Raw genomic sequence first — 27,840 nt, 5'->3', positions numbered from 1 at the left:
TCCCAGTCACCATTCTCAGCAGTGAGCTCTCGCAGAATGGCCTTGCCTTGTATGACAACTGGTGCTACAAACCCAAGAGGGTCGTAGAGACTGTTAATGACAGATAAGACTCCCCGGCGAGTATAAGGTTTTGTCTCCTGGGAGACACTGAAGACAAAGCAATCTGTTTGAAGGTTCCAGTTGAGCCCGAGACTGCGCTGCATCGGTACTGTGTCTGCATCAAGGTCAAGATCTTTAAGGTCACTTGCATAGTCTCTTGAAGGAAAGGCTCTCATGACCTCCTTCTTGTTTGCTGCGATCTTATACAGCCTCAGGTTAGACCTGGAGAGGACATCCTGTGTCTTTTTTAACAAGTTGATAGCTGCTTTGACTGTAGGCAGAGACTTCAGTCCATCATCTACATAAAAGTCTCGCATCACAAAATGCTTTACATCAGGGTCAGCATGGAACTCACTGACCTGAATGGATTGATGCAGGCCGTAAATAGCCACTGCAGGCGAGGGGCTATTCCCGAACACGTGGACTGTCATGCGGTAGTCCACGATATCTTTGGAGAGGTCATTATCACGGAACCATAGAAACCTCAAGAAGTTTCTGTCCTCTTCTCTGACCAAGAAAGAGTAGAACATTTGTTCTATGTCTGCTGAGAATGCAACAGCTTCCTTTCTAAAGCGAATCAATACACCCAGCAGTGTGTTGTTCAGATCAGGCCCCGTCAACAGCACATCGTTGAGTGACACACCATTGAATCGAGCACTGGAGTCAAAAACTATTCTGATCTTCTTTGGTTTCTTGGGATGGTACACACCGAATGTTGGTAAATACCATCGCTCTTCCTCCTCACCCAACGGAGGAGCCAACTCTGCATGACCATTTTTGAACATCTGTTCCATGAAGCTAAGGAAGTGTTCCCTCATTTCAGGCTTCCTCTCAAAGTTGTGAATGAGAGACTTGAGACGCTTCAGTGCCTGAGGCCTGTTGTTAGGAAGCTGCTGACGTGGACTCTTGAAGGGTAAAGGGGCTACCCAGCTGTTATTTGTGTCTTTCTGTAGTCCAGCCTTCATTATTTTCATGAATGAAGCGTCCTGAATTGAAGGAGCAACTTGGTTATCCTCTTTGGTCCTCTTGAACACATTGCATCCAAGATGGTCAACATCGCAGATGGACTCTTGTTCAGGACATGTTGGAACATGGTCTGCAACCTGGATGGCGCTGTACCTTTCTTTAACACAAAACACATTAGGGCATGGGTTAAAGATAGATGGCCTTCGCAGCTCTGTGGTATTTGTATAGAGGGAGCTGATTGCTGATGGCCTATGGACACTGCCGAGACACACATTGCCCACAACAACCCACCCCAGATCTAACTTCTGAGCATAGGGCTGGTTGTGTGAACCATTCACCTGTTTGCGGACTTTATGTAGTCTGATAACGTCCCGCCCTAGGAGAAGCATGATCTGGGCATTTGGGTCCAGATCTGGGATGAGGTGTGCCAGTGACTTTAAATGTGCATGATGAATAGCGACATCAGGGGTTGGGATCTCATCCCTGTTGTTGGGAATTTCATTGCATTCTGTGAGACTGGGTAATGGAATGCGGACAGTCCCATCAAGAGATTCCACCTCATAGCCACTTGCCCTCCTACCTGATGATTCTTTTACTCCTGCACATGTTCTCAGTATGTATGGCGCACATGGGCTTTTGTCACCAAACACTTCAAAAAACTGTGAGCGAACTAACGACCTGTTACTTTGCTCATCCAAAATTGCATACAGCTTCACTGCTTTTTCTCTGTTCCCAGCTGGATATACCTTCACAAGGCATATTTTGGAACAGGATTGGTCCATCAGATCTCCCCCGCAAACCTTTGTGCATTTGGCTGTGATGTCCGATTGAGGCAAAGTTTCAACTTCCTCCCCGCCATGGTCTGGAGCAGGGTCCTTCACTTCTATCCAAGGTGCAGGCCCTGGATGTAGAGCTGTGTTGTGCCTTTCACTTTTGCACTCAGAACACTGCACTTTGACCTTGCAATCCCTAGCAAGGTGCGATGATGCTGAACAGCATTTGAAACACAAATTGTGCTCCTTCAAGAACATCTTGCGCTCATCAATCAGTTTTTCTCTGAATGCACGACATTTGTGTAATGGGTGTGGTTTCCCATGAATGGGGCATACTTTATCACAATCATCAAGCTTTGATGAGAACTTACTAGAATCAGAACTAGTTCTGGAGAATACGTCCGTTTTACAGACTGAGATTCCTCTATGCTTGTTTGGCTGCCACGCTAACTTTTCAGTCCTGGGGCTGATGTCTGTCTGAGTGATGAAGTTGAAGCTTGGATCGTTGGCAATGCTAGCCTCCCGGCTAACAAACTCTACAAAAAAGGTAAAGGGCGGATACGGCACATGCTCTCGCCACTTGTACGATGCGCCAGCTGAAGCCCACTTTTCTTGCAGACGAAAGGGGAGCTTCTGCACGATTCGGTTGACACCTCTTGCTGTGTCAAGGAATGAAAGTCCAGGTAGGTCTCCTTCATCCTTAGCTGAAAGAAGTTCCATCAGAAGATCACTCAACTTTGTTAACTTAGCATAGTCTCGATTTCCTACCTTTGGAAATGTGTCAATGCGCTTGAAGAGCGAATCCTCTATTGCCTCTGTTGAGCCGTAGGTTCTATCGGGTCTTTGCCATATCATATCCAGCCCAGCTCCTGGATGATTAACATGAATTGCTCTGATCTGCTCTGCGTGTTCTTTTGACTCCTTGCCAAGCCACTTTAAAAGAAGATCCATCTCTTCACTCACAGTCAAATCTAAGCCACTGGTTGCAGATAGAAATGAGCGTTTCCAGGCTCTGTAGTTCTGTGGCTTGTCATTAAATTGAAGTAAGCCTGTAGACACAAGTTCACGGCGTGCAAGATATCTCACAAAATCATTTGGGTTGGGGCTGCCATAGTTGGCGTTAGGAGATATGGGATAGGCTGAGGGAAATGCACCACTATAGTCATTTTGAGATCCGAGATTCTGGGTTGGAGTAGCAGAACTGTGTTCAAATCTTACTTGTCGTGGCTCGTGAACATCTTCATCCTTACAGATCTGAACTCCATGTGAGCTGGGGAACGGCTGTGATTTTATTGGCGTAACGCTTTCATGCCGCTGATGCTCTGTCTCTGATACTTTGCCTTGGTCTGCAACATACTGTTGTGTCCGTTGAATAGTTTCTAGAGGGTCGGAATCTAGTACAAGGTCACAACTACGTCTTTCACTATTGATATCAGCTGCAGCTTCTAGCACTTCTGCCTCCGCAATGGCTGCAGCAGTTTCTTTCTTATATTCTAGCATTTGCATTGAGGCTTCCAATTTAGCCTTTTCTAGTTTTAGGTTTATTTCCTCCTCAGCATAAGAAAGACAAGCCTTTGCTGCTTCTGCACGTGCTCGTGCCTTGGCTGCAGCAGACCCAGTTGATGATGCATAGGAGTGCACAGAAGGAGCGTGCGAATGCGTTTTTGGCATGGTTGTTTCTTCTGACTTGGATTGAACAATTTCTCAGCGAATTTCTGCTTAGATGTGCTAATTGTCCATTAGTTGATTGTGATAATGGTCTCCCTACCATCTGTCGGCATTTCCACGTTATCTTGCCCGCTAGGAAGTGTGGTTTCACTGTACTGCCTCTGCTATGGATGGGCAGTCAGCTAAACTCCTTCCCCACATCAAGACTCTGATGACACGATTCCCGGTTCACAGGTTTATTGACAAAGGGAAAGGTGAAACTGTAACAAACAGTACAAGGCATAATCACTGTACTTATTCACCATGCACATATATAACAATGAAAATATATTAACCCAGTTTTTTTAATATGTCAACATGGAATGTTCATATGAATTACTTCCCTTTTTAACTCAAATACAAACATCAAATTATGATTTTAACAAGTCTTGCTATAATGAATGCCTCCAATTCGTTTGTCATTCCCCTTTAGCTAGCTCCATAAGCGATTGCTAGTGTAAACTGCATAAGATTGGTTTTATCATTAAACTTACAGAAAAATGAACTTACTTGAAAGAAAGTGGTCTATACATGCACATAAAATATAAAACAAGTCTATACATACCCACAATGCTACCAAAGGCATATAATACAATATAATAGACTAAGTTTCATCATCCGAGCGACATACGATGTGCTACCTTCCCCAATAATAAATAAATGTGCAGATGTGGTTCAGAAAGGACCCATCCTGCCCCCTGTGTACAGTCCCAGCAACACTCAAGCACATCTTGGTTGGTTGTAGCACTAGCCTTACTCAGGGCAGATACATGGAGACACAACCAGGTGTCTAGCCAAGAAAGGTGAGTGCAAAAGAAAATCCATCAACACTCAACCTTTCACGAACCAAGCGGAGCGTCAGTTTTCATCAACATTTGTCCAGGAGGGAGACAAGCCGAGGACAAGCTCCCCAAACCCAGACCTGGGCCCGCTGAAGGCCGCCAGGGATTGGCAGATGCAGGTGGACTTGGATCAGAGGCTAATTTTTCCCACAGAGATCGTAACAACTACTCTGCGACCAGACCTCGTCCTTTGGTCTAACTCCCAAAAACTTGCGTACGCCATTGAGCTGACGGTACCAGGGGAGGAAGCAATTGAGCGTAAGAAGCTGCGCTATGCCAACTTGGCAGCTGAGGCAGAGGACAGAGGCTGGAAGATCAAGGTGCGCCTGGTGGAAGTGGGGTGCAGGGGCTTTGTTGCCAGTACAACAGCAAAACTGCTTAGAGAGATTGGAATCAGAGGACAGTGGGGAGGTACAGCCTGATCCAGAGGGGAGGTGTGGGCAGCCAGATCAGCGCCCCCCTTCCGGCTCTCTTCTCTGCTCTCTCCTATCTTGTCCCTTTTGTCTTACATCACCTTTTCTATCCCTTCTCAGAAGTAAGGCTCCATAAATGCTAAAGAGGTAAGTATTATTTCTCAGTTGCAGTGAATAGATAAAAATAAACTGTAGGAAACTAAACAGAAGAAAGAAGAAGAGAAATAACAATTTAACATAAACCAGTGACACACTCCAGGGCCTGATCAACCCTGGCAGGGCCTCCTTGGATGATGTGTGCTGCTGGCAAAGTTTCTGGGCTGCTTTTTCTCATAACAGCCGTCCCTCAACATCTAAAGCAATGCATTATCAGGGACTGTAACATCTAGTCCTTTTTACTGAATCTGTTAAAGAGTCAACATTCCAGTTTTAAAATTCCTTTTGTTGTTTAAGGCAGTGGGTTAGTGCATCATATTCACAGGGAAATTAAAGTCAAACAAAGAACAAAAATTAAACCAGGGAATAAGGGGTCTGAGTTCCCTTCCCAGACCCCTTAATGCCCACTCACATCCTGGGCCATCTGACCTCAGGAAATGACATGATAGGGTCGGGCCAGGTTTCACAATGAGCTCACCTGAAACCTTGACTGATTGTGACCTACACCCGTTTTTACACCTTGGCTCATGTGGTTAGGTAGAGGATCATCAGGGGGTCCTTTGTCCCTTTTTGTCCACTGCGCCTTATTGCTAAGGCTAAGCACTATGTCCCTCATAAAGATCTTGAAAAGCTCATTCATGCTTTTGTGACTTCTAAATTGGATTACTGTAATTCCCTCTACTTTGGTCTTCACTCCGCTCTCCTTCACAGACTTCAGCTGGTCCAGAATGCTGCGGCTCGCCTCCTGACTGGCACTAAAGCATGCCTCTATCACCCCAGTTCTTATTGAGTTGCATTGGTTACCCATAAAATATCGCATTGAATTTAAAATATTGTTGCTCACCTTTAAAATTATAAATAATATAGCCCCTCGTTATCTTGTCGATCTTTAGTCTATATGTCCCTGGGCGAGCCCTCAGGTCTTCAGCCCAATTACTCCTGGCTCAGCCTAGATCTAGACTTAAATCTAGGGGTGACCGTGCTTTTGCCCTGGTTGCACCGAATCTGTGGAACAACCTTCCTATCGCTATCCGTGCATCAGACTCCGTTTTATCTTTTAAATCCCGTTTAAAAACTCATTTATTCAACAAAGCTTTTCCATCTAGTTAGCGTCCCTGTTTTATATTTGGTTCAATTTCTTATTTATGTACTTTATCTGTTCTTAGTAACTTTGTTCTTATATTCCCTTTTATTGTTGTATAATTAGTGCCCTTAACCTGATGACATATGTGGTACTTTTTTAATAGTCTTTTATTTATTGTCTTAATTTTCCTGTTTTTATTGTAAAGCACTTTGGTGTACCACTGGTCTTTTAAATGTGCTATACAAATAAAGTTGTATTGTATTGTATTGTAGGGTTAAATCTGGGACTCTCCACCGTTTGACCTTAGAACTGAAGAAGCTTCTCGGATGAGAGGTGAAACGTCTTCAAGCAACTTAAAGAAGTCCAGACGCTTTTCTTTACAAGCTCTTTAGACTACGATGACCTGGATGACTGAGAACCTTCACAGACATAATCCCAAACTTCATTTTAAACTTTCCCTCTGTCCTCTTCATTCTCATTAATTCAATTTGTGGTTTTTTTTTCAGTACCAGAAATAATGGTATGTGATGGTTTTCTTGTCTAAAAGAGGAAACAACACACAGCGTTAAGGTTAAAGGTCAAAGGACAACTGCTCAATCTGCTGTTGTGGAATCCTCTGTAAAAAAAAGTTCTGCAACACAGTCAGCTGTGGTCAAGCTATTTTAATTACTGCATGCACGCAGGAGAGCCAACACACATCAAACATGACCGTTCACAGTCATGCCAGCTCTGCCCTTGGTACACCTCAGCTCCTCTCTTATACCCCCACACACTTACGTACAACAGGTTCCTGTCCCACAGGCTGTGTCTGGCCAGAGAGCAGCTCCCACTGTCTTTTCCCAGGAAGCTCCTGGCACTGGTCATCTTGGGAGCTTTGTCCTTCTGAGTAAAATAGTTAGCGGATAACGTAGTGAAACATTGTTACGCCAAGCTAAGCAGTTTCCACAGGGTCATACTGACACACACACATACTTCCTCTAAGCAAACAAAGGTTATGCCAAATCCTACAGTGAGATTGTAAACACATAACAGATGTGAGGATAAACTAAAATTTCTATAACACTAAAGCAGCCAATGAAATGTGATCGGAGTTATTCAGACAGATCAAACCACCACCTGAAATGTTGCTGACACACAGCTTCTGTATGTCTGCAGTGAACACAACAAAATGTAAAGTACTGTTTGGTGTGGTGAGGATGAAACTTATGCATAAAGGTGATCATACACAGACATACTCATTTGCATTTCTGGTTTTACTATTAGAGAGTTAATTAAACGTAAGTTACGACTTGTTAATTACATTCAGCACGTTTGTATACATTTCATTTACAGAGCGCTCTCCACACCTGTAAGCCAGTGTTTGCATTCCTGTGCTGTTGTGTTGAAGAATGACAGTAAAGATGTTTATTTAAGAGTCCTGTGTGTTCTGACTGAACATCACTGCTATCTAACCAAGGCCTATACGGGCCTGAGTGAACACAAAGCTAGCATCACCACTGACACGGACTTTCATTCCTCAATCAATAAAAAGAATGAAAAGTTTCAGAAACTCTGATCTGTCTTCTTGTTTCTGTCTCACAGGAGCAGACTACGGTGGCCCTGAGAGGCCAAAAGGACTGCAACTTCAGAAAACACTTGCAAAAAGAAAAATGCTGCAAAAAGAAAAACACTTGCAAAAAGAAAAATGCTGCAAAAAGAAAAATGCTGCAAAAAGAAAAACGCTGCAAAAAGAAAAACGCTGCAAAAAGAAAAACGCTGCAAAAAGAAAAATGCTGCAAAAGCACACACAACACAACGGAAATAGGAAAAAAGACAACGGAAATGTTTCTGGGGAAACAATAACCGGACGGACCAGTTGCACGAACCAAAACATGCTAACAAGTGCACTGGGACTGGTAGACACTTCAACGAAGTGGAAGCAGAGCGGCCAAAGAGTAAACTTTCAAAAGTAAGTTCTGAATATTATGTCACTTATTTATGTGCACATGTTTAATAACGAGGAACATTAAAACATTACTGTTGGCCACATGCCGGCAAAGTTATGTGACATTTGCGATGTTTGTACTTTCAGCGTTTACTTTGTTTTAAAGTCTTTACTTTATACGCCGTTCAATAGTCGACCTTAATCTTACAGAGAATGTGATGATTTTGTGGATAATTAAAGTCAGTCATATATCCACAAACACAGTCTGTTTGGCCTCTCAGGGCCACCGTAGCAGACTGAGCTTTAGCAGCCAAGCAACTTTATCTTTGATTCTGAGTTAGAGTTAAAGAAGTTTTACTGCCAGATGTTATCAAATATTTCGTTTTCTTACTTATTTATAAGTCAGCATATAACTAAGAAAAAGCCTGGTTTGAAAGTCTGTCTTTAAACAAAGTTGAAGGAAGTACACATCAGGCTCATTGAATGTTTTGATGATGAATAATGTCGCCACCCCCTAAAACAAAGCTCCCCTGTTGGCTGTTTGGCAGCCGTTCATCAGGTTTTCCATGAGAAGAGACATGCAGCAGCTGAGAGGTGGAGGTTTCATTTCCGTTAAAAAGTCGAGAGCCCACTCTGATATTCCTGTGTTTCTTCAAAGCAGTGGATTATTGCAACATATTTACAGCACAGACTGAAGACTTCTTATAAGCGTGAACACAGAGAACAAAAGAAAAACAACCAGGTGTCCAACTTGAAAATAATAACTAAATCTAAAAGTTTTTTTTTATCCTGATCAGAGTCTGTGCCTGTCTAGCAGTAAACTTTATGTCCCTTTACTCCTCTTTGACCCGTATCGGTCGTCTGCTGCTGTTCTTCTGATGAGTAGAAGGCAGCTGCTGGAGGATCGCTCTCTTTAAAACCAAATCCAAAGATTTCACTTATAACAGAACTAATGCTGGTGCAATTCCAATATTTGGAACATTAAGATTTATAAATCAGCTATAATGTCCTATATCAATACAAATAACACCATGTAACAGTTTTTTTCTTTTCTTTTTTAAGTCAAAAAACAGGAAACTGGACGGCGGCACATGTTGTTCACATCAAAACTCTTTGACCACAAAGTCTCACATGTATCATCACAGTTCACACACAGGAAAACAAGAAAAAATGTGTATACATTTCTAATCTATTAAATGTATATTATATTTAAATATATAATGTTTAATGTGAAATGCTGAAGTACAGAATAGTTTAGTTGTTAATTTAACTTTCAATTTGAAATGCAAAGGTCCTCACACAGACAACAATGCTTCCTGTGCATCGTGTGACTGTTTTTGTTGTTGTTGTTTTAACAGGTCACCTCAGCATCACCTCTACATGTGTTTGTTTTGTATCCACTTTTGATGATTTTAATTTGAACTGTTCAATGTTTGATATGTCAGCTTTGTGGCACTCAGAAGCCAAAAACTGTAGATTTGATTTTGAAGTGAAATGTCCCTTTAAAACTGGTTTTATAACCGTTACCCAGAGAGTCTGAGCAGGATGTGTGTCTCACCTTCAGGTTTCCTCTGAACACATCGTCTCACCAGTACAACCAGTACAACCAGCAGAAGCCCAAATATGGAGGAAATAGACATTATCACAGAAAGAGCAGGAGAGGATCGCTGAGGAGGAGGAGGAGGAGAGGGAGTCAGTGGAGTCTGATGGAGGAGGAGAGGAACCTGCAAATACTGAGAAAAAACAGCAAAAAAACAGTCTTTCTAATAAGTTTGAGTCACTTTGGGTTTAAAATCTGCAAAATAAACAAAAGCCTCACCTGTGACAGTGATCCAGCTGGATGGAGACTCTCCATGACCGCTGATGTCACACTTGTAGAGGCCTTCATCAGACCTGGAAACAGGAGGAGGATGATGTCACTGATGTGACTGAAGACGAGTCTGTCTGCAGCTAACTGCACCATGTTCTTAATAAATGTGTCCCACAGTCTCCTGGAAGAGTGAGTCAGGTTTACAGTCAGACAGGGGAAAGTTACTGACCTTAGTTTGTGGTGCAGCTCAGCAGTGAGATCAGAACTACAGAGAAATTAAACTCAGGTTAGTTCAGAGTAGAACTATGAATGTGAATATGAGAAGAACTATGTGGGAGTATTTCTAATCCAACTCAGGCAATATTTGTGTTCAATCCTGCCCACAGGTAAACTGTGTTTAACTAAAGTGCCAGATGTTTGCCGTGCTCTCGGATGCACTAATCAGTGTTTATTTACAGCTGAAGAATGTAGAGTATGACACCAACATGTGAGCACACCTCTCCTAACGCTGCCTTACAGACTGTTTATGTGCACTGAATGTGCAATTTCATTAAAATAAGAACAGAATAAATAAAAACAAATTCAACAAAAATCTCTGCTTTGAATTAAAAACAGTTGCAAACTCTGAGACACAGTTCAAAGAAATACATTCAAACACACTGGTTCTTTGGACCAGTAAGAACACACATTTGTTAAAATTAATTTAAAATTTGATTGATATCGCAGACGTAATCACTTTGTAGAGAATCTCTAAATCTGAAAAATATGTTCCATGTAATGTGAAATTTTTCTTTCCCATGCAGAACCAATCCTGCACTGCAACGGCACATCTGGACGCTTTAGCTGTTTTCTGCAGCATTCTTAACAGAAATGAAGGCAGAAATCTTCCTTTTATCTCATTTTTACTTTTACTGAGATGTATGTGATCTGAGGCCGTAAAATATGGGATAAAGTTAAGTAGAAAGGACAGGTGCAGAGTTGAGATGAGCTCTTCTATGAGGACGTTCAGGTAATGGCAAACTTTTATTTTTTTTTTTAATTATACAATGAAGGAGGCGTACGGGGTCAAGGGCAGACTTTCAGGAATCTTACATGCTACACAACCTCTACAGCAGTGTCCTTGAGTCATATCGGGGTGTGCATGGGCCGCTTTCCTCTGAAGTCGAATACCAGTTTTGTTTGGGGTCTTTTCTGCATTCAGGAACAAGTTTCTGTTACTGCACCATCCTGCAAAAAGTCTCACACCCTCCCTCTAGTCCTTCTACATGCTGCTAGTGTCTGCATCATGTTGTTTGTGTCTGTATTGTCTGTCCACTCTGTTAACACTAGAACTGGAACGTCAAAGCTCCTGCAACTCTTTAAGAAACCCCCCCCCCCCAAAAAAAACAAAGATCTCATATTTCATGACTTTTCCTAAAATGAGGTTAATCATTCAGTCATTTCACCTCATAGAAATTAATATAGAGCCACTACTTGGGCCAGGTTATTGTTTACACATGAAGGCTCCTGTAACACGAGGCAGAGCTGGCTAGATATGATTCATAAATATACAGGAGTTTGTAGTTAAGCAGAGGATTTTGAGCCAGAGCAGAGCTGGTCAGAGTGGGGAGTGTGTGACTGACTGTCTGGAAACTGGGCAGGTTCCTGGCTGTGTGCAAGCAGGAGAGGACTCAAATGCAGACTCATGGAGGCGAAGACAACACAGCTTTATTTGCTGGCTGGTAAAACAATACAAACTACTCTGGGAAATAATATAAACTAGACACACAGAAAGGCACTCAGGGAAACACATGAGAGTACAGAAAGAAACACAGGGCTAAAATACACTGAGGGCAAACGAGGGAATGAGACACAGCAGGGAGTAATCACAGCTGAGGAGACCAAGGGGAAGCAAAAGTAGAAACATTGGCTGTATCCCAATTCAGGGTCTGCAGCCTTAAAGGCCGCATTTTAAGGCCGATTACGTCACAGCGACGCGACGAAGGCTGTCCCAATCTAAAGGCTGCTCAAAATGCGACCCTCAAATGCGTCCTTCATTTCCCTGAATTTTAAGGACGTGGCGGTGTAGACTTCGTGGCCCAACATATCCCAGAATGCATAGCGCGGGGGTGGGTGTGGATAATTTTGCCGAAAAAAAAAACGGCAGATGAGGGGCGCCCGAAGAGTAAACTTTAAGTAAGTACTGAATATGATGTCACTTATTTATGTGCAAATGTTTAATAACGAAGAACATTAAAACATTCCTGTTGGCCACATGTCGGCAAAGTTATGTGACATTAGTGACGTTTGTACTAACTTGGTTTTAAAGCCTTTACTTTAAAGTATACGCTGTTCAATAGCTGAGCTTAATCAGAGAATGATCAAAGCTCATGTAGAAACAAACAAACAAATGAACAAAAGATTTTCTCCTTCATTTCTGTCAAACAAAGCTGTATGAAACGTTTCCAGCTGTTAGTATCATGGTTGCTAGGCAACCTAGGCAGGGCAACGGAGGCTAGACCGTCCCATTTCACAAGCCTCTCACTTCCGGCCTTAGCGGTCTTTAAGTACGCGGCCCTTGAGGATCGTTGAGGCTGCGTACTTTAAGGCTGCAGACCCTGAATTGGGATACAGCCGAGGAAAGCGTACCGACGAGAATGCTGGGCTTTCTGTTTTACATGACCTCAGGAGGGGTCTTTGAAGGCACCACGAGGGAACGTTAAGTTTCGTTTCTGCATCTCAGCTGAGAGCGTCACCAAAGATCACTGATCAGCCATTGGTCTGTAAATAAGTGATTTATCTGTGTTTTTTCTGAGGAGGAGAGGGGCTGTTTCTTGTAGCATGACGTGAGTCCACATTAGCTTCACAGCAACTTTCTGGTTTCTGAAAACCACCACAAATAATACAGATACTAACGGAGGTGGCAAAAGTACAGACAATCTGTAGTCCAGTAGTAAAAACACTCAAGTAAAAGCTGAAGTACAGATTCAACTTCTTTGCTCAAGTAAGAAAAAAGTTTTTTTAAAAGGTAGAAAAAGAGTCCAGGAGTTCAAAAATGAATGAATAAAATATGATAATAATTAACTGAAACTGGAATTAATAAATAAATAGATAAACAATTAAATGTCTATTTATTTTATTGAAAACATGCAATAGAGTATTTATTTCCAGTTTTAATAAATTACATTGACATTTAATTATTTTTTCTTCTCATTTTTTCCACAAGTGGACCTTTTGCTATACTGGTCCACTTGATTGTCATAGTTTATTCAAGCTTTATTGTTTATTCTTATTTCAAGTTAATACAATCAGAACGGACAGGACTCGGGGACAGGAAAGAGAAATAAGAAAAGAGAAGTTGGGAGTAAAGTAAACAGAAGGAGAGAGAAAGAACAAGAGGGGAGAGAGAGAAAATCACTAAAAATCTGCTTCGCCAACTGCTGAAAAACAAACAAGCAAAATGAAAAGAGCACAGTAGGAAAACTGCAGCAACAAACAACATAAGCACAGGTAGCAGTAAACCCATCTACCCAGTCTACCCATCACTGGGCAGAGTCACCACACCACCTGTGTGCAATCAGCTGGCCGACTCTTAAGACCAGCGTTCTCAAACGTTGCTCGCCGGAATGTCAGCTAACCCACGTTAGTGAGAGTCATAGCTCAGTAAATCGTCTTTCAGTGTTTTTTTTCTTTCTTTTCAAGCTGATCCTGTCTAGTCTCCACTGCAGCTTCTCTGAGGGTTGGATCTTGTTGTCAGTAACCATAACAATTTCCTATCGCTGGTTTGTTTTCTGTTCTTGGCGCTATACGCCTGCCTGCCTCCCTGCCCAACACTTCACAGTGAGTGTATGCGAACTGACTAAGCCTCACCCGGACCTCTATTCCCCTCCAAGACTCACCTTCCTATGGGGATAGTTACAAAGCTTTCTTCGTTATGAATGAGCATTTTAGTTAGCATCTCCAAAAGTTGATTCTGTTCATCTGGACGTAGCGTTTTGTGGGAGAAACGTTTCATCACTCATCCAAGTGACTTCTTCAGTCTCAGCTGACTGCAGGTTTCCCCAAATCTTATAAACAGTACATTTGCATAATGACTGAAACCAGCCCAGTGAAGGAACAATGGGCTGGGAGGTCAGTTCCTTAATCATAATGATGCAAAATCTCATGACCATTGATCAACACCCACTGATCAATGGCCATGAGTACCATTCACAGAGAGTTGGGGAATGGCTGCAATCACAGCATTGTAAGATGGCGAAAGATGTACCCTTAGGCCCCCTCCTCGATTCAGAGATGGTCTTTCCCTTTTCACGTAAATAGCCTCCTCGAGTCCGCGCTCAAACCAGCGTTCTTCCCTGTCCAGGATGTGTACATCCTCATCCTTGAAAGAGTGTCCACTGGCCTGTAGGTGTAAATAGACGGCAGAGTCCTGGCCTGACGAGGTCGCTCTTCTGTGTTGTGCCATCCGCTTCGCCAGAGGTTGTTTGGTTTCCCCGATGTATAAATCCTGGCAATCCTCCTGGCACTTAACAGCGTACACTATGTTACTCTGTTTGTGTCGGGGGACCCAATCCTTGGGGTGGACCAATTTTTGGCGAAGCGTGTTTTGGGGTTTAAAAGCCACAGAGACCTGGTGTTTAGAAAAAATGCATCTCAACTGCTCCGATACTCCTGACACATACGGGATCACTACAGGTTTTCGTTTAGGCAGCGGTCGTCCTTCTCTCCTGGATCAGCTGGAGCTTTCTTTAGGTGCCTTTCCAGCTTTGACAAAAGTCCAGCTGGGATAACCACATTTACTCAGGGTCTTCTTGATGTTCTTCTGCTTCCCTGGCCGCTGTGTCAGTGGGGATGGATTTCGCTCTGTGTTGTAGCGTCCTGATGACGCCCAGTTTGTGCTCCAGTGGATGATGAGAGTCAAACCTTAAATACTGATCCGTATGTGTAGGTTTACAGTACAAGTCAGCTTTTAGATGTCCCCCATTACTGATGGAAATCTCACAGTCTAAGAAGGCTAACCTGCCACTTTTCATATCCTCCCTGGTGAATTTGATGTGTTGGTCCACCAAGTTAATGTGATCCGTGAAATGTGGTTCGTCCCGAGATTTGATTTTCACCCAGGTGTCATCCACATATCTGAACCAATGGCTTGGTGGTGTTCCAGGGTAGGATAGCAAAGCCCTCTTTTCCACTTCTTCCATGTACAAATTGGCCACGATGGGTGAAACTGGGAGCCCATGGCACACCCATGTTTCTGCCTGTAGAACTGAGCCTTGTATGTGAAGTAGGTGGAATGAAGACACAGTTCCAAAAGCAAACACACTTGGTCGATGCTGAGAGAGGTCCTGCTGCTGGGGTTGGTGTCATCCTGTAATCTTTTACGAAGTACCTCCAATGCTTCCGTGAGTGGGATGCAAGTGAAGAGAGATGTAACACGGACCACGGTTTCATCTGCCTCCATAATGACATCTCTCACCTTCTCAACAAAATCCAGGGTGTTGTGAATGTGGTGTTCAGAGTATGGGCTCAAAATGTGGTCATAAATATTTTGTACTTGTAAATCAGGATTTGTATGTGTAAAAAAGATTTGTGTGTGGACTTAGCCAAAAAAAAAAAAAAAAAACGTGCAAGTTACAAGTACGAATTTTGACCCTATGTTTCTTCCTTTAATCTGATTGGTCAATGTCATGTCAATCACAAATGTAACAATCCAATCAGAGAACAGATGGGTTTGGCTGTCGGAGGGGCTTTTTTTTTTGAAGGAAAATATGTATTTATTTTTTAAATAGTTCAGTTGAAGCATGGTTGAAAAGCAATGTCTGACTTTCATTGGTTAACATTTATAGAATTTTTATTTATTATTACTTTTGCCAGATTAAAGTTATTTCTGTGACCATTGTGAGGTTTTCTTTCATTGACCGAGGGGTGCCAACAATTATGTCCACGTCTGTAAACGCCATAAATGTTACAAACACAGACATAAATGTCTGTCCTATTTATAAGAGCAATCTGACTTCTTACCTCTAGAGGGCCACCAAATATAAGCTGTTATATATGTTTGTCTTCTGTGAACAGAAAAAAATGTTCTGCCATTTCTGTCTGACAGACTTCTGCAGAGTGTAGACCAACACTCCCTCACGCTTATTTCTTGTAAAACGAAACTTACTGCTTTACTTCTCCTTTTCTGTCTTAGAGTTTTTCTTTTTCTAAATACAGCTACAGTTGTACTTATACTGCATACTCTCCCACATATCCCATTCAAACACTCCAAACTTTATCAAATACAATTAAAAAGCAGAATAAACATCGTAAATGTTACAAAATGTGACAAACACACAATTGTCTGTCTGTCCTGTTTATAAGAGCAGTGCTTTGTTATACTCGCAGACACAGTGAATCAGTTCTGAGGCTGCTACAGTTTAGTTGTAGCCCTCCCCCTCTCTCATTTCATGTAAAACGAAACTTACTGCTTTACTTTCTCTTGCCCAAGAGCCTTTATTTATTTTTTCTTAATGAATCATACGAACTATTGAAATCCTCTGTATACTAAAAACCTTCACTTATACTTATCTTGGATCCTGAAGTATTAAGCAAATGAAACAGTTCTGACACACAGAGGACAAACTGTGTATCCACATTTTAAATTCAGTGGATACACAGTGGACGTTTTACTCAGAGATATGTGGTACTGATTTGACTAACTGATTCATCTAACCTGTAGATGAATCAGTTAGTCCTGGCCATGCTTACAGTATCAAATTAAAGAAACCTTTAGAAAGTGTAGAGTAACTGTTGTGTCTGTGTAAACTCTGAAAGGACTGTGAGAAAGGTTTCAACTCTGGCTTTGTGCAGTCTTGTGAAAGAAGAAAGTCTTTCCAGCTTGAAGGAGGTGCAGACAAGTCATTCAGGCACAAACATTTTCTTTCTGATCCTCAGCTACTCAGTTTACACATTTATTTTTCCTGCTCTGTTAGTCTGCAGATTCAATCATTCACTTTTATACAAGTATTAATGAAAAAGAAATCCTGCAGCAAAGCTCGTGTTTTTGAGTCAGAGCTTTCACATATTTGTTGCTGTCAGAAAGAGTGAGGAGAGAGTGAGAGCGTCTGCTTTCTTACACACAGTCAATGGGATTACACAACAGCCCAAGAGGGTAAAGAGCAACTATGTGTTTCCTTTTCTGTGCACAGGTTTGAACTAACAACAGATCAGTGAAAGAAAAAAATCCAACTTCAAACCACATTAGCACAAACAGTCCACACTCATACAGATTTGACATGCATGGTTGTGTTTAAAGTAGAAAAAGCAAAAACTAAACTGTTTCCTGGCAGCCTGTGAAAAATACTCATTACAGCTTTCATCTATTTTGTTTACACCTCGAGTCATAGATCTTTTAGGTCTTTATTGTTGGTTTCTAAATCTTTACATACTTTAACAAATAATGTTAATCCTTCGCAGTTTATCTCTTTGTGCCTGGAGCTGAGCTCAGTTGGTTTGTTTGTGTCTCTGGGACTGCAGCAGCAGGTTTGCAGTGAGAGAGAGAGAGACGTCATATTCCACATTTAGCTTAGATTCCTTTTTGTTGAGTTTTGTAGAAAAGAGACTGAACATTCAAACATGTTTAATAAATAAACCTTCATGACACTGCTGCATCACCTGCCTATGAAGCATATAATGTTGATCACAGTACATATTCTGAAGTTTCCTCCATGATTTCTTTTTTTAGTCTTACTTTTATTAATTAAATATGTTGTTTTATTGTTGCTGTGACGTTTCTGTTCTTGCATTTTACAGCATTTTAACCGTTGCTACTGTTTCACCTGGTTTCAATGCTAAATAGAGTCTACTAGCTAACATGATGTAGTCCATTTCTACATCTTTTCATCTTAAAAACATTGTTGGAAACATTATTTGGAATTATAAATCTAATTTTATTAGCTTTATGTTGTGTTCCAATTCCATTTCAGCTGCCAAACATCAAACTGATATTAGAGAGAAGGAGGAAGAAGAAAGGTTAGATTTAAAGGTAAGAACACTTCAGTGGTGTTCATCTGATGAATAAACAAAGTTGAAGATAACAACCAGTTTGTTATCTTCAACTTTGTTTAAATTTTTATCAGACAAACACTGTATTTTATGCCTATGTGGATTGCAGCATTTTTTCATGTCATTCAGAAACAAAGTGACAGCAGTTTCAATGTGAGTCTGCTCGCAGGGCAGCTGTGTCATTATGAAGACTGAAGACTCCAGATTATATTCAAAAATATGTGAATGTGTTTGTACAAACAGAGGGAGGACGTACACATAGAGATCTGATACTCTAACCAGTCTATTCAATGAAACACTCTCTGTGATAATTCTCTTCACCCAGCAGCTGAACTGCATTCCAGTCAAGTACAGATATGTTGACTGTGTACGTATCAGGACTATGAACAAATGTTTGTGTGTTTCTCCTTACTCTCCACACCGTGTGTTTTTAAACCCACCGTGTCCTGTTTATACGAGCAGTGTGAGGGTTTTAAACAGACCTTTGACCTTCATCCAAAGTTCAAGCCTTTTCTCTGCATTTAATTTAAGCATTAATATCACAGAATAAGTGTAGGAATTTTGTCTTGTTTAATTCAACAAATCTGTCATATTGAGCTCATGACCTACACCTGTGGTTGTTGTTTTATGTGCTCTGCTCAGACGCTTCGTTCCAGGACGACTGGGTGTGGCAGCGAGAACCACTCCTCCACAACATTTGAGCTATAACACACAGTGAGCATTGGGGACTTTCCGCAGTGGCTCAATAAGCACCCTCAGTGCTTTTTCATACCTTTAGATTTGGAGATTATATTTAAGTTATCAGATATATTTGAAATATACTGAAGACCTTTAAATGGAGCTAAAGGAGACAGTGGAACAACTGCGTCCCTCCACGGACGATGGATTAATGGTGAGGTTTAAATTGTTTTCATTGTCACTGTTTTCCTTTTATTTTGACCTGCTTAGATCACAGTGTTAGCTTCTCAGCTCATGTGAGGCAAACAGGGACGGCTGGTTAAAGCTGGTAAACCTGAACGTTGAACCTTCAACTGAGCTCTGCTGTGAGTTTAGCTGACCTGACAGTCACAGGTAGCTACCGACCTACTGTGTCATCTAAAGACAATCAGCAAATAACAAAACAACAACTTCATAGATCAATGTTTAGGAAAAGCCGAGGCAGCAGCTGCAGTGGACGCTTCATTGTTTCTAAGACTCAGTTTCTCTTCACTGCTCTGTGTTACTTCACTTCAACTTCCCTCTTCTCCGTGGCTGCTCACAGAGGAACAACAGGAAACTCGACCGGTTTAGGCATATGTGACAAAGAGTGTGACAGCATAGAGTCTGACGTGGGCAGTCCCTAACTGCTCACGACAGATGGGGAGTCCCTATAAGTGAAAACAATGGGCCAATCCAATTGCTCCTGATCAAAGCTACATATATCACACGAGGCCCGTTTAGTTTGTAAACAGTGGTTTGTGAGTTGTCCACATTAAGGAAGACTTTGGCTTTGCGGACAACACGGATTATCACTCTCCGTGATACACAGATCTTTGATGGTTTATCGAGGCAGAGAAAGTATGATGGATCTGCTCTGGGCTCTGCTGTTTGTTGGAGTACTGCAGGCGTCCGTCCATAACGGTAAACTGAGCAAATGTTCAGGCTCATGTAAATGGAGCACTTTGCGTGTTTAACCAGTGATGATGAAATGTGGTCGTAACTGTATACATACTTCTAGGGCTACCTTTTTAAAATAAATAGTTTTTATTATTATTATCATTACTATTATCATGATTGCTGTTGTTGATGATGTTAACAATATTATTAATAATATCATTATTAATAATAAGGATATTATTAATAATGATATTATTATTATTATTATCATTATTAATAATGATATTATTAATAATGATATTATTATTATTATTATCATTATTAATAATGATATTATTAATAATGATATTATTATTAACGACATCGTTGTTCAAAAGCAAAACATTTCACAAAACAGAGAAGCAACCACACATAAACGCAAACATCTAAGCAGTGATAATGGAAAAACATCATGTAGAAAAAAGGTCAATTAGGTAAATTGATTAATTTAAATTGATTAAATTATTATGTTGACACCGTGCCACCACGGTGGTTAGCACTGTTGCCGCACAGCAAGAAGGTCCTGAGTTCAATTCCACCATCAGGCCGGGGTCTTTCTGTGTGGAGTTTGCATGTTCTCCCCGTGTTTATTTAAGCGAGATAGTGAAAGGCGTCGGAGGAGAGACGAACGAAGAGAGGTGACAGAGAAAGGATTTATACAAATCAGGCTGAGGGAAGAGAAGGTTTCTTTCCCTGATCCGCCCTGATCCTTTTATACCTCGACCAAACTCGCAAAGAAAATTCCTCAACACATCACATGAGCCTATACAGTATGTTACGGTTTTGACATGGAGGTCTCAATCGCAGAACTCCAGGATCAGATGCACGCAAGAAAGTTTTATTTACAAGTCCACCAGGTGTATATATAGACGGTGCAGGGGAAGTGTTATGTACAACAGGGTGGGGACGAGGTTCCAGGGAAATCCAGGGGGAAGGCACGCGCAATCCAAACAATCCACACACAGAACAGCAGGCTCTCTCTCCAACACTCACCACTCAGGAATGACACGGGTAAGAATCCAGGAAGTCTGTAGACAGGGAGACAAAATAAATACAAAGCACAAAGAAACACTCCACTTAACTTGCTGTGGCTTGACGTTCACTAACACGTGGCAGACAACGATCCAGCGAAGAACAGCAGTCATCTTCTGGCTTATATGCTGATCACTAGGGATGGGTATCGTTTAGGTTTTATCCGATACCGGTGCCAAACCAGTACTTTTGAAACGGTGCCGGTGCTTAAACGGTGCTCAAACCGGTGCTTAAAGAATGGAAAACACAAACTTTGTCCAAAAACCTCTCATGTTCAGCTGTTTTTTCGTAAAAAGATAACAATGTTAGACTTTTCTGCAGCTATGGGGCATATATGGTATCACTCTTGCCTGGAAGCAGTGCTTAAACAATGGAAAAAACACAAACTTTGTCCAAAAACCTCTCATGTTTAACTGTTTTCCACTTTTTCTCTGGTCATTTTAGCCTTTTTGGCCAGGGTGAAGGGAGTATCTGCCATCAAACAAGAAGACAGCAGCATGTAACTATGATGGTGTTTGCTAGTTCACCTTACATGCATTAATGTAATAACGTGGTTAGCCTACTCAACGTAAATTACACACGAACAACATTAAGCTACTCACGCAGAGAAGAACGGCTGCTGCTGCATCATCATCCTCATCATTTCTGCTACACTGGCAGGGCTAGGGGCCAGGACTCTCCTCTTCGGGTTCATGTTGCTAACTCCGGGTCCAATAACAGGCACCACACCCGCAGTAGATGTGCTCGGTGTGAGGTCTCGCAGCAAGCTATCAAATACGGTGCATTTCTCAAAAAAAAATGCTATCCGTCGCCAGGTGTTTCATCAGATTTGAGGTGTTACCTCCTTTGACAGTATCATCTTAAAGCACTTGTTGCAGCTGCTGAGTTTGCATCTTTTGCTGTGAAGTACAGACGGACTTTTGACCGCTTCGCCTTGGGCGTTTTTAATCTGTAGCTCTGCTCTAAAAGAACGTACGTACCTGGACCCGCCTACTATCCTCGGAAACGTAAAATGATTGGCTAGAATCTAAAGTGTATCACAGCTCAGGAAAATAAAGCACCGAAATGTGCGCTGCTTTTTGGTCTGGTTACTACCGTTTATGTCAGAACCGGTGCCATCATGGCACCAGATACCCATCCCTACTGATCACCTTGATGAGGCTCAGGTGTTTCCTTTCTCCAAGGGCGTGGGCCGAGGGCGTGAACCCACAATGAGTTCTGCCCCGGTGACAGAAAGGAGGAGAGAGAGAAAGATAGAAACCGCTGATCAGCGTTCAGGTGATCCTCCTGGCCGTGACACTACACCTTCAAACCTTCCCCCTCACATGGGGCCTATGACTTTGCTATGCACTCAGCCATTACAGTGATCTAATCTAGAGAAGATGAAAGCAGATTACTAGATTTGTTCATGCTTACTTAAGTCGAGGTTGTTATCAGAAATGACTGTGAGGATTTTACATTATTGGTCCGGTTTTATAGATCAGGAGCCCAGGTGTGTTTGTGAGTGCGCTACATACACAGCGGCCAATGACAACTACCTCAGTCTTATCCGTATTTGGCTGCAGAAGGTTTGTGCCATCGAACAGTTATTATGTTTGTTGTGTAGCAAAGGCCCTATAGCTTATTGGAACTACATTACCCAGCAGACCTTGCACATAGCTGACTGATGTAGTTATCTCCCAGGGTGACAGCAAAGCAGAGAGGTGCTAGGAACTACAGCGAACAGCCCATCCTTTATTTGTTAAAGCAGGAGTTTGACTGTGCTATGTTTACAACACTTTTATTTTGTGATATTTGTGTTGTAGTTACTTCTAGTTTACTTACCAACTACTATTTAGTAAAAATGTGAACAAGTGGGGGGGGGGGGGGGGGGGGGGTTTCACCCAAAAAAAAAGCAAAGTGGTCACTTTAGTTTTGAACCTAATTGTTTCTATGAGTGTGATTTCAAAGCTCCAGAAGTTAGTGATTGTACTTTGATTCCTTTAACCTCTCTGCTTTGTGTCACTTTCTCTCTTTCAGACCAGAAAAACATCACAGCTGGACAGAACGTCACTCTGCCGTGTCGAGCTCGAGACAACAACATCCCCATCATAGTGGTGGAGTGGAGCAGAGATGATCTGAAGGAAGAATATGTCCTTTTGTACCGGGACGGTCACTTTCTTCCAGACAACCAGCATCCATCTTTTAAGAACCGGGTGGATCTACAGGACAGACAGATGAAGGATGGAGACGTGTCTTTGATTCTGAAGGATGTGACGAGTAATGACACTGGAACATACGAGTGTCGTGTTGCCCAGAGAAAAGCAAACCGCAGGAAAAGAGCTCATCTGAAGACTCCTCCCATCAGCAGCATCTACCTGAGAGTTGTTCCTCCAGGTGAGTGAGTAGAGTTGAGTGTGTGTGCGATCAGAGGTGAAGCTGCTTCCTGGTTGTTGATGTTTGTTTCTAAAGATGTTGTTGATGAGACTTTGTAGAAAGCAGCTGGTCTGAGTGATGTGATCAGAGTGCAGTAGATAATGTCTGACAGCAGTTTGAAGAGGAAATGGATTCTGTTCTGTTCTTCACTCATCACCTACCTGACAGCTGACACCTCACACCTGTTTCTCACCTGCAGGTCAGACAGGAGGACACACAGAGGATGGAGGGAAGGAGGCTGGAGGAGAGAAGGATGAAGAGAAGGAGGATGGATCTTTTGGACTCATCATTGGTCTTTCAGTTGTTGCTGTGGTTTTTTCTGCTGCTGTTGTTCTTTTTTTGATCTATAGAAAACATATACAATGTAATAAGGACTCACACCATCCTCCCACTGAACCACAGATCGAAATGTCTGAGAGTTTTCTAAACTCTAAATCTCCTGCTGCTGAAGACAATGACAGAAATGACCTGGAAGCAAACAACTGCCACGGACACTCCACAAGGATCCCTGATGTCTGACGCTTGCTGACTCCTCAGGAAACAGCAGGACTGCTTCCAGAGAGAAACATCAGAGTGCAGTAGATAATGTCTGACAGCAGTTTGAAGAGCAAATGGATTCTGTTCTGTTCTTCACTCATCACCTACCTGACAGCTGACACCTCACACCTGTTTCTCACCTGCAGGTCAGACAGGAGGAGGCACAGAGGATGGAAGCTTTTGGTGTGACTTTTTTTTTAAACCTGAAACAATTTTCCACCTCCTCTTTGTACTGAACAAAAGCTGGTCTTAAGGTATATTTATATGATAAGGTAATGAAATGTTTCACAACTAAAATCTGACAGTTGAGCTTTCAGATTACTGCAGTACTATTTAATCTACCTCGTGCTTTATAACCTGTTTATTTGCCTCATTACAAAATGTCCAACAAATGAATCTATTTACTGTCATCTCATTGTTTTTATAGAAAACAGATCAACTAGTCTGACAGGTGCCTCTTCATCACAGAGGTAACACTGTGGTCAGTAAAATTAGACGTTCATTGTTATTAAATGTTCTCATTCGTTTGTTTCTGTTTCTTTATTGTATTGATACATTATTACACATAATTCTCAGTATTTATAAGAGCAGAATACAAACAGACCATGACTCAGCTGCCAGAAGCAGATCAGAAAAGATCATAATGTTTTATATTCTGTAATTGATCACAAATGCTCAAATAATGAGGAAATAAATGATGTCAAAGTTAATTCTCAGTGTGTCATGTGTGTTATTAACAATGTCCAGGTGTTGAAACTTTTTAAATCGTTCATGTTCTTTAAAAAAAGTAAAGATCTTTTGATCTAAATTTTTATTTCAGCTCAGCCCCAACAAATTGTCTGTGTTTTCATGTTTTTCTGGTCTTTTATAAGGGAAGTGATATCACACTAATGTCTCACATGCTAAGTGTCTACGTTTCTACAGAGAAAGAGGATCGTACTCAGTGTGCACACTACACAGAAGTGACAGCTGGGCCCACACGGTTTAATTATCTACCTGGAACAACAACAGTGATCACACTAGTCAAACTTGCTCAACAATGACAAGGACAAAAATTTTGTTAATACAATGAATAGAACTTTTTTAGACTGTCATATTATAACTATCTGATGAGAATAAATTGTTTATTAATAATATATTTGAGATCTCGTGCAGGTTAGACGTGTAGCCTACATGAACTTTACATCACAGGATGATTCTGTCCATTAAAAAGCTGCTAATAAACCTGAATGTTGACCTTTAATCATGATACAGAGAAAATACAATTAAAATGTAACCTGCACAACTCCTAACAAGCCTGTGCTGTGGTTTGTGTTCAGGTTCATTAGACCCACTGTTCAGTGTGAGGAAGCAGTTTTAAGACACAACAGACATACATGCAAGTGTAATCGTTTTCTTCTTTTTCTGTTTTAAAACAAGCTCATTATTCAAGTCTTTAAGAATCCAAAGAACATTTAACTGCCTGAAGGCAAACTGTGGATGTTAAAAAGTGGTGAGATCAGTTTTAACAATGGTTTGTGTTGTCAGTTTGAACCTGTAATTTGTTTTACAAGCAGCAACTCATGAACTCAGTAACTTGATAAAATGGTTTAAAAAACTAAATGTGGGATCAGGACTGTGAGTCAACCAGCCTTATTTGAATGTTCATTGACGTATGTGTACCGTTTCCTCATCAGGCTGACTAGATATAGTTTTGAAGTTCGTTGACAGCATCAGGGTGAGTAAATCTGCCTCATCAAGTTTAGATGTGACCTACATGAGTGCTCCAGTTAGTAGAGTTCAATGATAACTAGGTAAACAACCACAATGACATCACCTGTTAGTCCTGTTTATAAGAAACGTCTCCTAGTGTTTAAATCTGACCTTGGACTTCCAGCTTTTTCGTTTGTTATGAGCTCACTTGTTTACTCATTTTTTCTTTTGTGAACTGAAAAAAAAGTGAATCAGTTCTGACAAACTGCTACAGAGTAGGTGGAGCCCAACCCTCCCCCATTTCTTGTAAAACGAAACTTACTTTCTCCATTTTCGTCCTTTCTTTATCACCTTATGTGTGACTTTCCTTCTTTTTTTCTTTGTAAATAATTGTATTTAAGGCAGGAACATTAAATCAGGCTGTTGTTGGTCCTGTTTGCGACGGCTATGCTGTTTTATATTGGATGATGAACTGTGACATGGAAATCATGGTAAGCAATAAATGCTTGAGCTCATAAGATGAGTATGGCTGGACTTTCCCCATACAATAACTTTCATTCACAACAATAACATCGCGTCAGCCCATCAAACACCTCGCTGACTTCAAACCCAGGCTTAGCCTCTACATTACAGCTTTATTTTTCTCTCTTAGAGCCTTTTTCAGACTTATAATAACTCCTGTATCCCAAATATGAATTAATAATACTACAAATTCAGTGATTCAGTGAGAGATGACTCAACATTCAAACATTGTAAATAAATAAACCTTCATGACACTGCTGCATCACACCTGCTTATGAAGCATATGAGTGGATCAGAGTGCAGTTGTTCATGGGCTTGTTTGTTTTCTCCTATTCTGAGGTTTCCTCCATGATTTATGACTTATTAAAGCATTTTAACCTTTGATACTGTTTCACCTGATTTCAATGTTGAACCTAAAATAAATAAATACATGAAAATTTGCGCACTGGAACCATACCTAGCATGGTTTAATTGTTTAATTTGTTATGCAGTTAGACATTTTTCTGAGAACAATAATGGTTGGCAGTGCGTCTAAATAAACCCAGCATCATGCTGAAACCTCAGCGCTGGTTCAGCTGCTTGTTATCACCAACTTTGTTTAAAGTGTTATCAGCCAAATAATGTAGTTTTGTAATGACTGAGAATAAAACACAAACACCAACACAAATGCAGCATTTTTTCATGTCATTCAGAAACAAAGTGACAGCAGTTTGAATGTGAGTCTGTTTGCACGGCAGCTGTGTTATTATGAAGACTGGATTTCCATTTCTTAACCATTTACTAAATGAAACTTTTCCTTTGTTGAGACAATAGAGAAGTGAATGAACTCAACAAGGGCAGTAATTGCACATGTTCTAGTTGTTTTTTAACGTAAACTAAGAAACAGTGTAGAAGGGAAACTCCCTGCAGGAAAGCAGTCAATGCATTACAGTGTGTGTGTGTAATGCTGTTGCTGTTGTTTGCAATAATGTGGTGTTGATATCAAGTGAATGTGTCATTTACATGATGAACACTGCATACCTGTAGCACATGTCAGGCTAAAAATAATGATGAGTGATGCTCAAGAGTATATGCAACGCAGAAAGAGGAAAACCCAGAGAGAGGCCATGTTGATTAATGATATTCATGGATACAGAACCGACCTTTTATTAGTTTGAAACCAATAAATATATTATTCCTGCTCTGAGGCCTTGTGGCATTTGCTTCCGGAAGTGTGCACCTCCATGAAAACATAAACCCAGGGAGACAGAGGCCGACGGAGAGACAAAAACACGCACAGACACAAACCGAGCTGCCCAGCAAGGACTTTCAACCCGTGACTAGCAAACATTATGTAGTCATTTTTATTATGAAACATCATGACGTCTCAAGGGTTTGTAAGAAATGGTTGAACGGCATTCCAGACATGATGAGACAGGATTGTGTGTGTGTGTGTGTAGCAGTGCTGATGAATGCTCAGAGACGCTCCTCTGATTCACCACTCTGGTTTTATTCAATATGATTGAAGAGCATTTCTCACATAAATAGTAGAAGTCCATAAATAAACATCTCTCCTCTTCAAAAAAGAGCTAGAGATAACTTACAATCACCAATCCCCTCAATCTGAAACAGCCTCAGTTAAACTTCGTTGGTTTATTTGCTCTGACTTTGCAGAGCCATCACACAAAGGAGAGAGTACACAGATACGATGAGAGATAACAGCAGAGGAGAAACTTTGTTTGCACATTTGAAATTCAAATCAGGCCACAGTACAGGGTTTGTTTTAATCAGAGATCTGTGGTGCTGATCCACTGCCTGCTGAGTCCACTCTCCTCTTACACTTATGAGTTATCTATGTTTTTTTAATGGCAACAGCAGATCGCCCTTCTCTTGTTTACCTCCTGCTCCTGCTGAATGGCAGGAGCAAACAGTTTTAAGTTTGAATAACAAAAAATGCAATTAAATGCTGAATGCTGAGAGACCCTCCCTGATTCACCACTATGGTTTATTAATGACATTAGCATCACAGGACCTCCCCCTAGTGGTGAAACACCAGCATTTCAACAGCTGTTACAAGTCCCCTTACAGTTTTCTTGACCATGGATTCATCCTGGAGGCCAAACCTGCACAAGCGTAGCAGTGTAGAATGTAACACATCATTTCGTTTCAAGTGGCTTCTAAGGTGGATTTACTTGTGCAAGTTTAGATTTTTTGTTTGGTATTGACTTT

General features: G+C 41.3%; 2 protein-coding genes and 1 long non-coding RNA gene across 3 annotated transcripts in view; 2 read left to right on the top strand and 1 right to left on the bottom strand.

Moving 5' to 3' along the window:
* Window positions 1-27,840, top strand: part of LOC148103557 (uncharacterized) — a 134,992-nt gene that overhangs the window by 64,179 nt on the left and 42,973 nt on the right. The window lies entirely within an intron of this gene.
* LOC102799389 (butyrophilin-like protein 2) overlaps window positions 1-27,840 on the bottom strand; it is a 65,671-nt gene that overhangs the window by 8,016 nt on the left and 29,815 nt on the right. The gene's annotated exons all lie outside the window — the stretch shown is intronic.
* LOC148103558 (uncharacterized) lies at window positions 19,335-23,472 on the top strand. The gene is made up of 3 exons (XM_087838804.1): window positions 19,335-19,419; window positions 22,486-22,842; window positions 23,081-23,472. Exons 1-3 carry the CDS (start codon window positions 19,335-19,337, stop codon window positions 23,398-23,400), a joined length of 762 nt encoding a protein of 253 aa, XP_087694930.1. The 3' UTR covers window positions 23,401-23,472.

Source organism: Neolamprologus brichardi, chromosome 3 (genome assembly GCF_056152115.1).
Source record: "Neolamprologus brichardi isolate AB-2024 chromosome 3, ASM5615211v1, whole genome shotgun sequence".
Classification (NCBI taxonomy): domain Eukaryota; kingdom Metazoa; phylum Chordata; class Actinopteri; order Cichliformes; family Cichlidae; genus Neolamprologus; species Neolamprologus brichardi.
Note: the sequence above shows the minus strand (reverse complement) of the source record. Positions and strands in the feature narration are given on the sequence as shown.

Coding starts and splice junctions, on each gene's coding strand:
- LOC148103558 (XM_087838804.1), top strand. CDS start 19,335: ATGGTTTATCGAGGCAGAGAAAGTATGATGGATCTGCTCTGGGCTCTG. Junction 19,420..22,485: donor GCAGGCGTCCGTCCATAACG/GTAAACTGAGCA, acceptor TCTCTCTTTCAG/ACCAGAAAAACATCACAGCT. Junction 22,843..23,080: donor CCTGAGAGTTGTTCCTCCAG/GTGAGTGAGTAG, acceptor TCTCACCTGCAG/GTCAGACAGGAGGACACACA.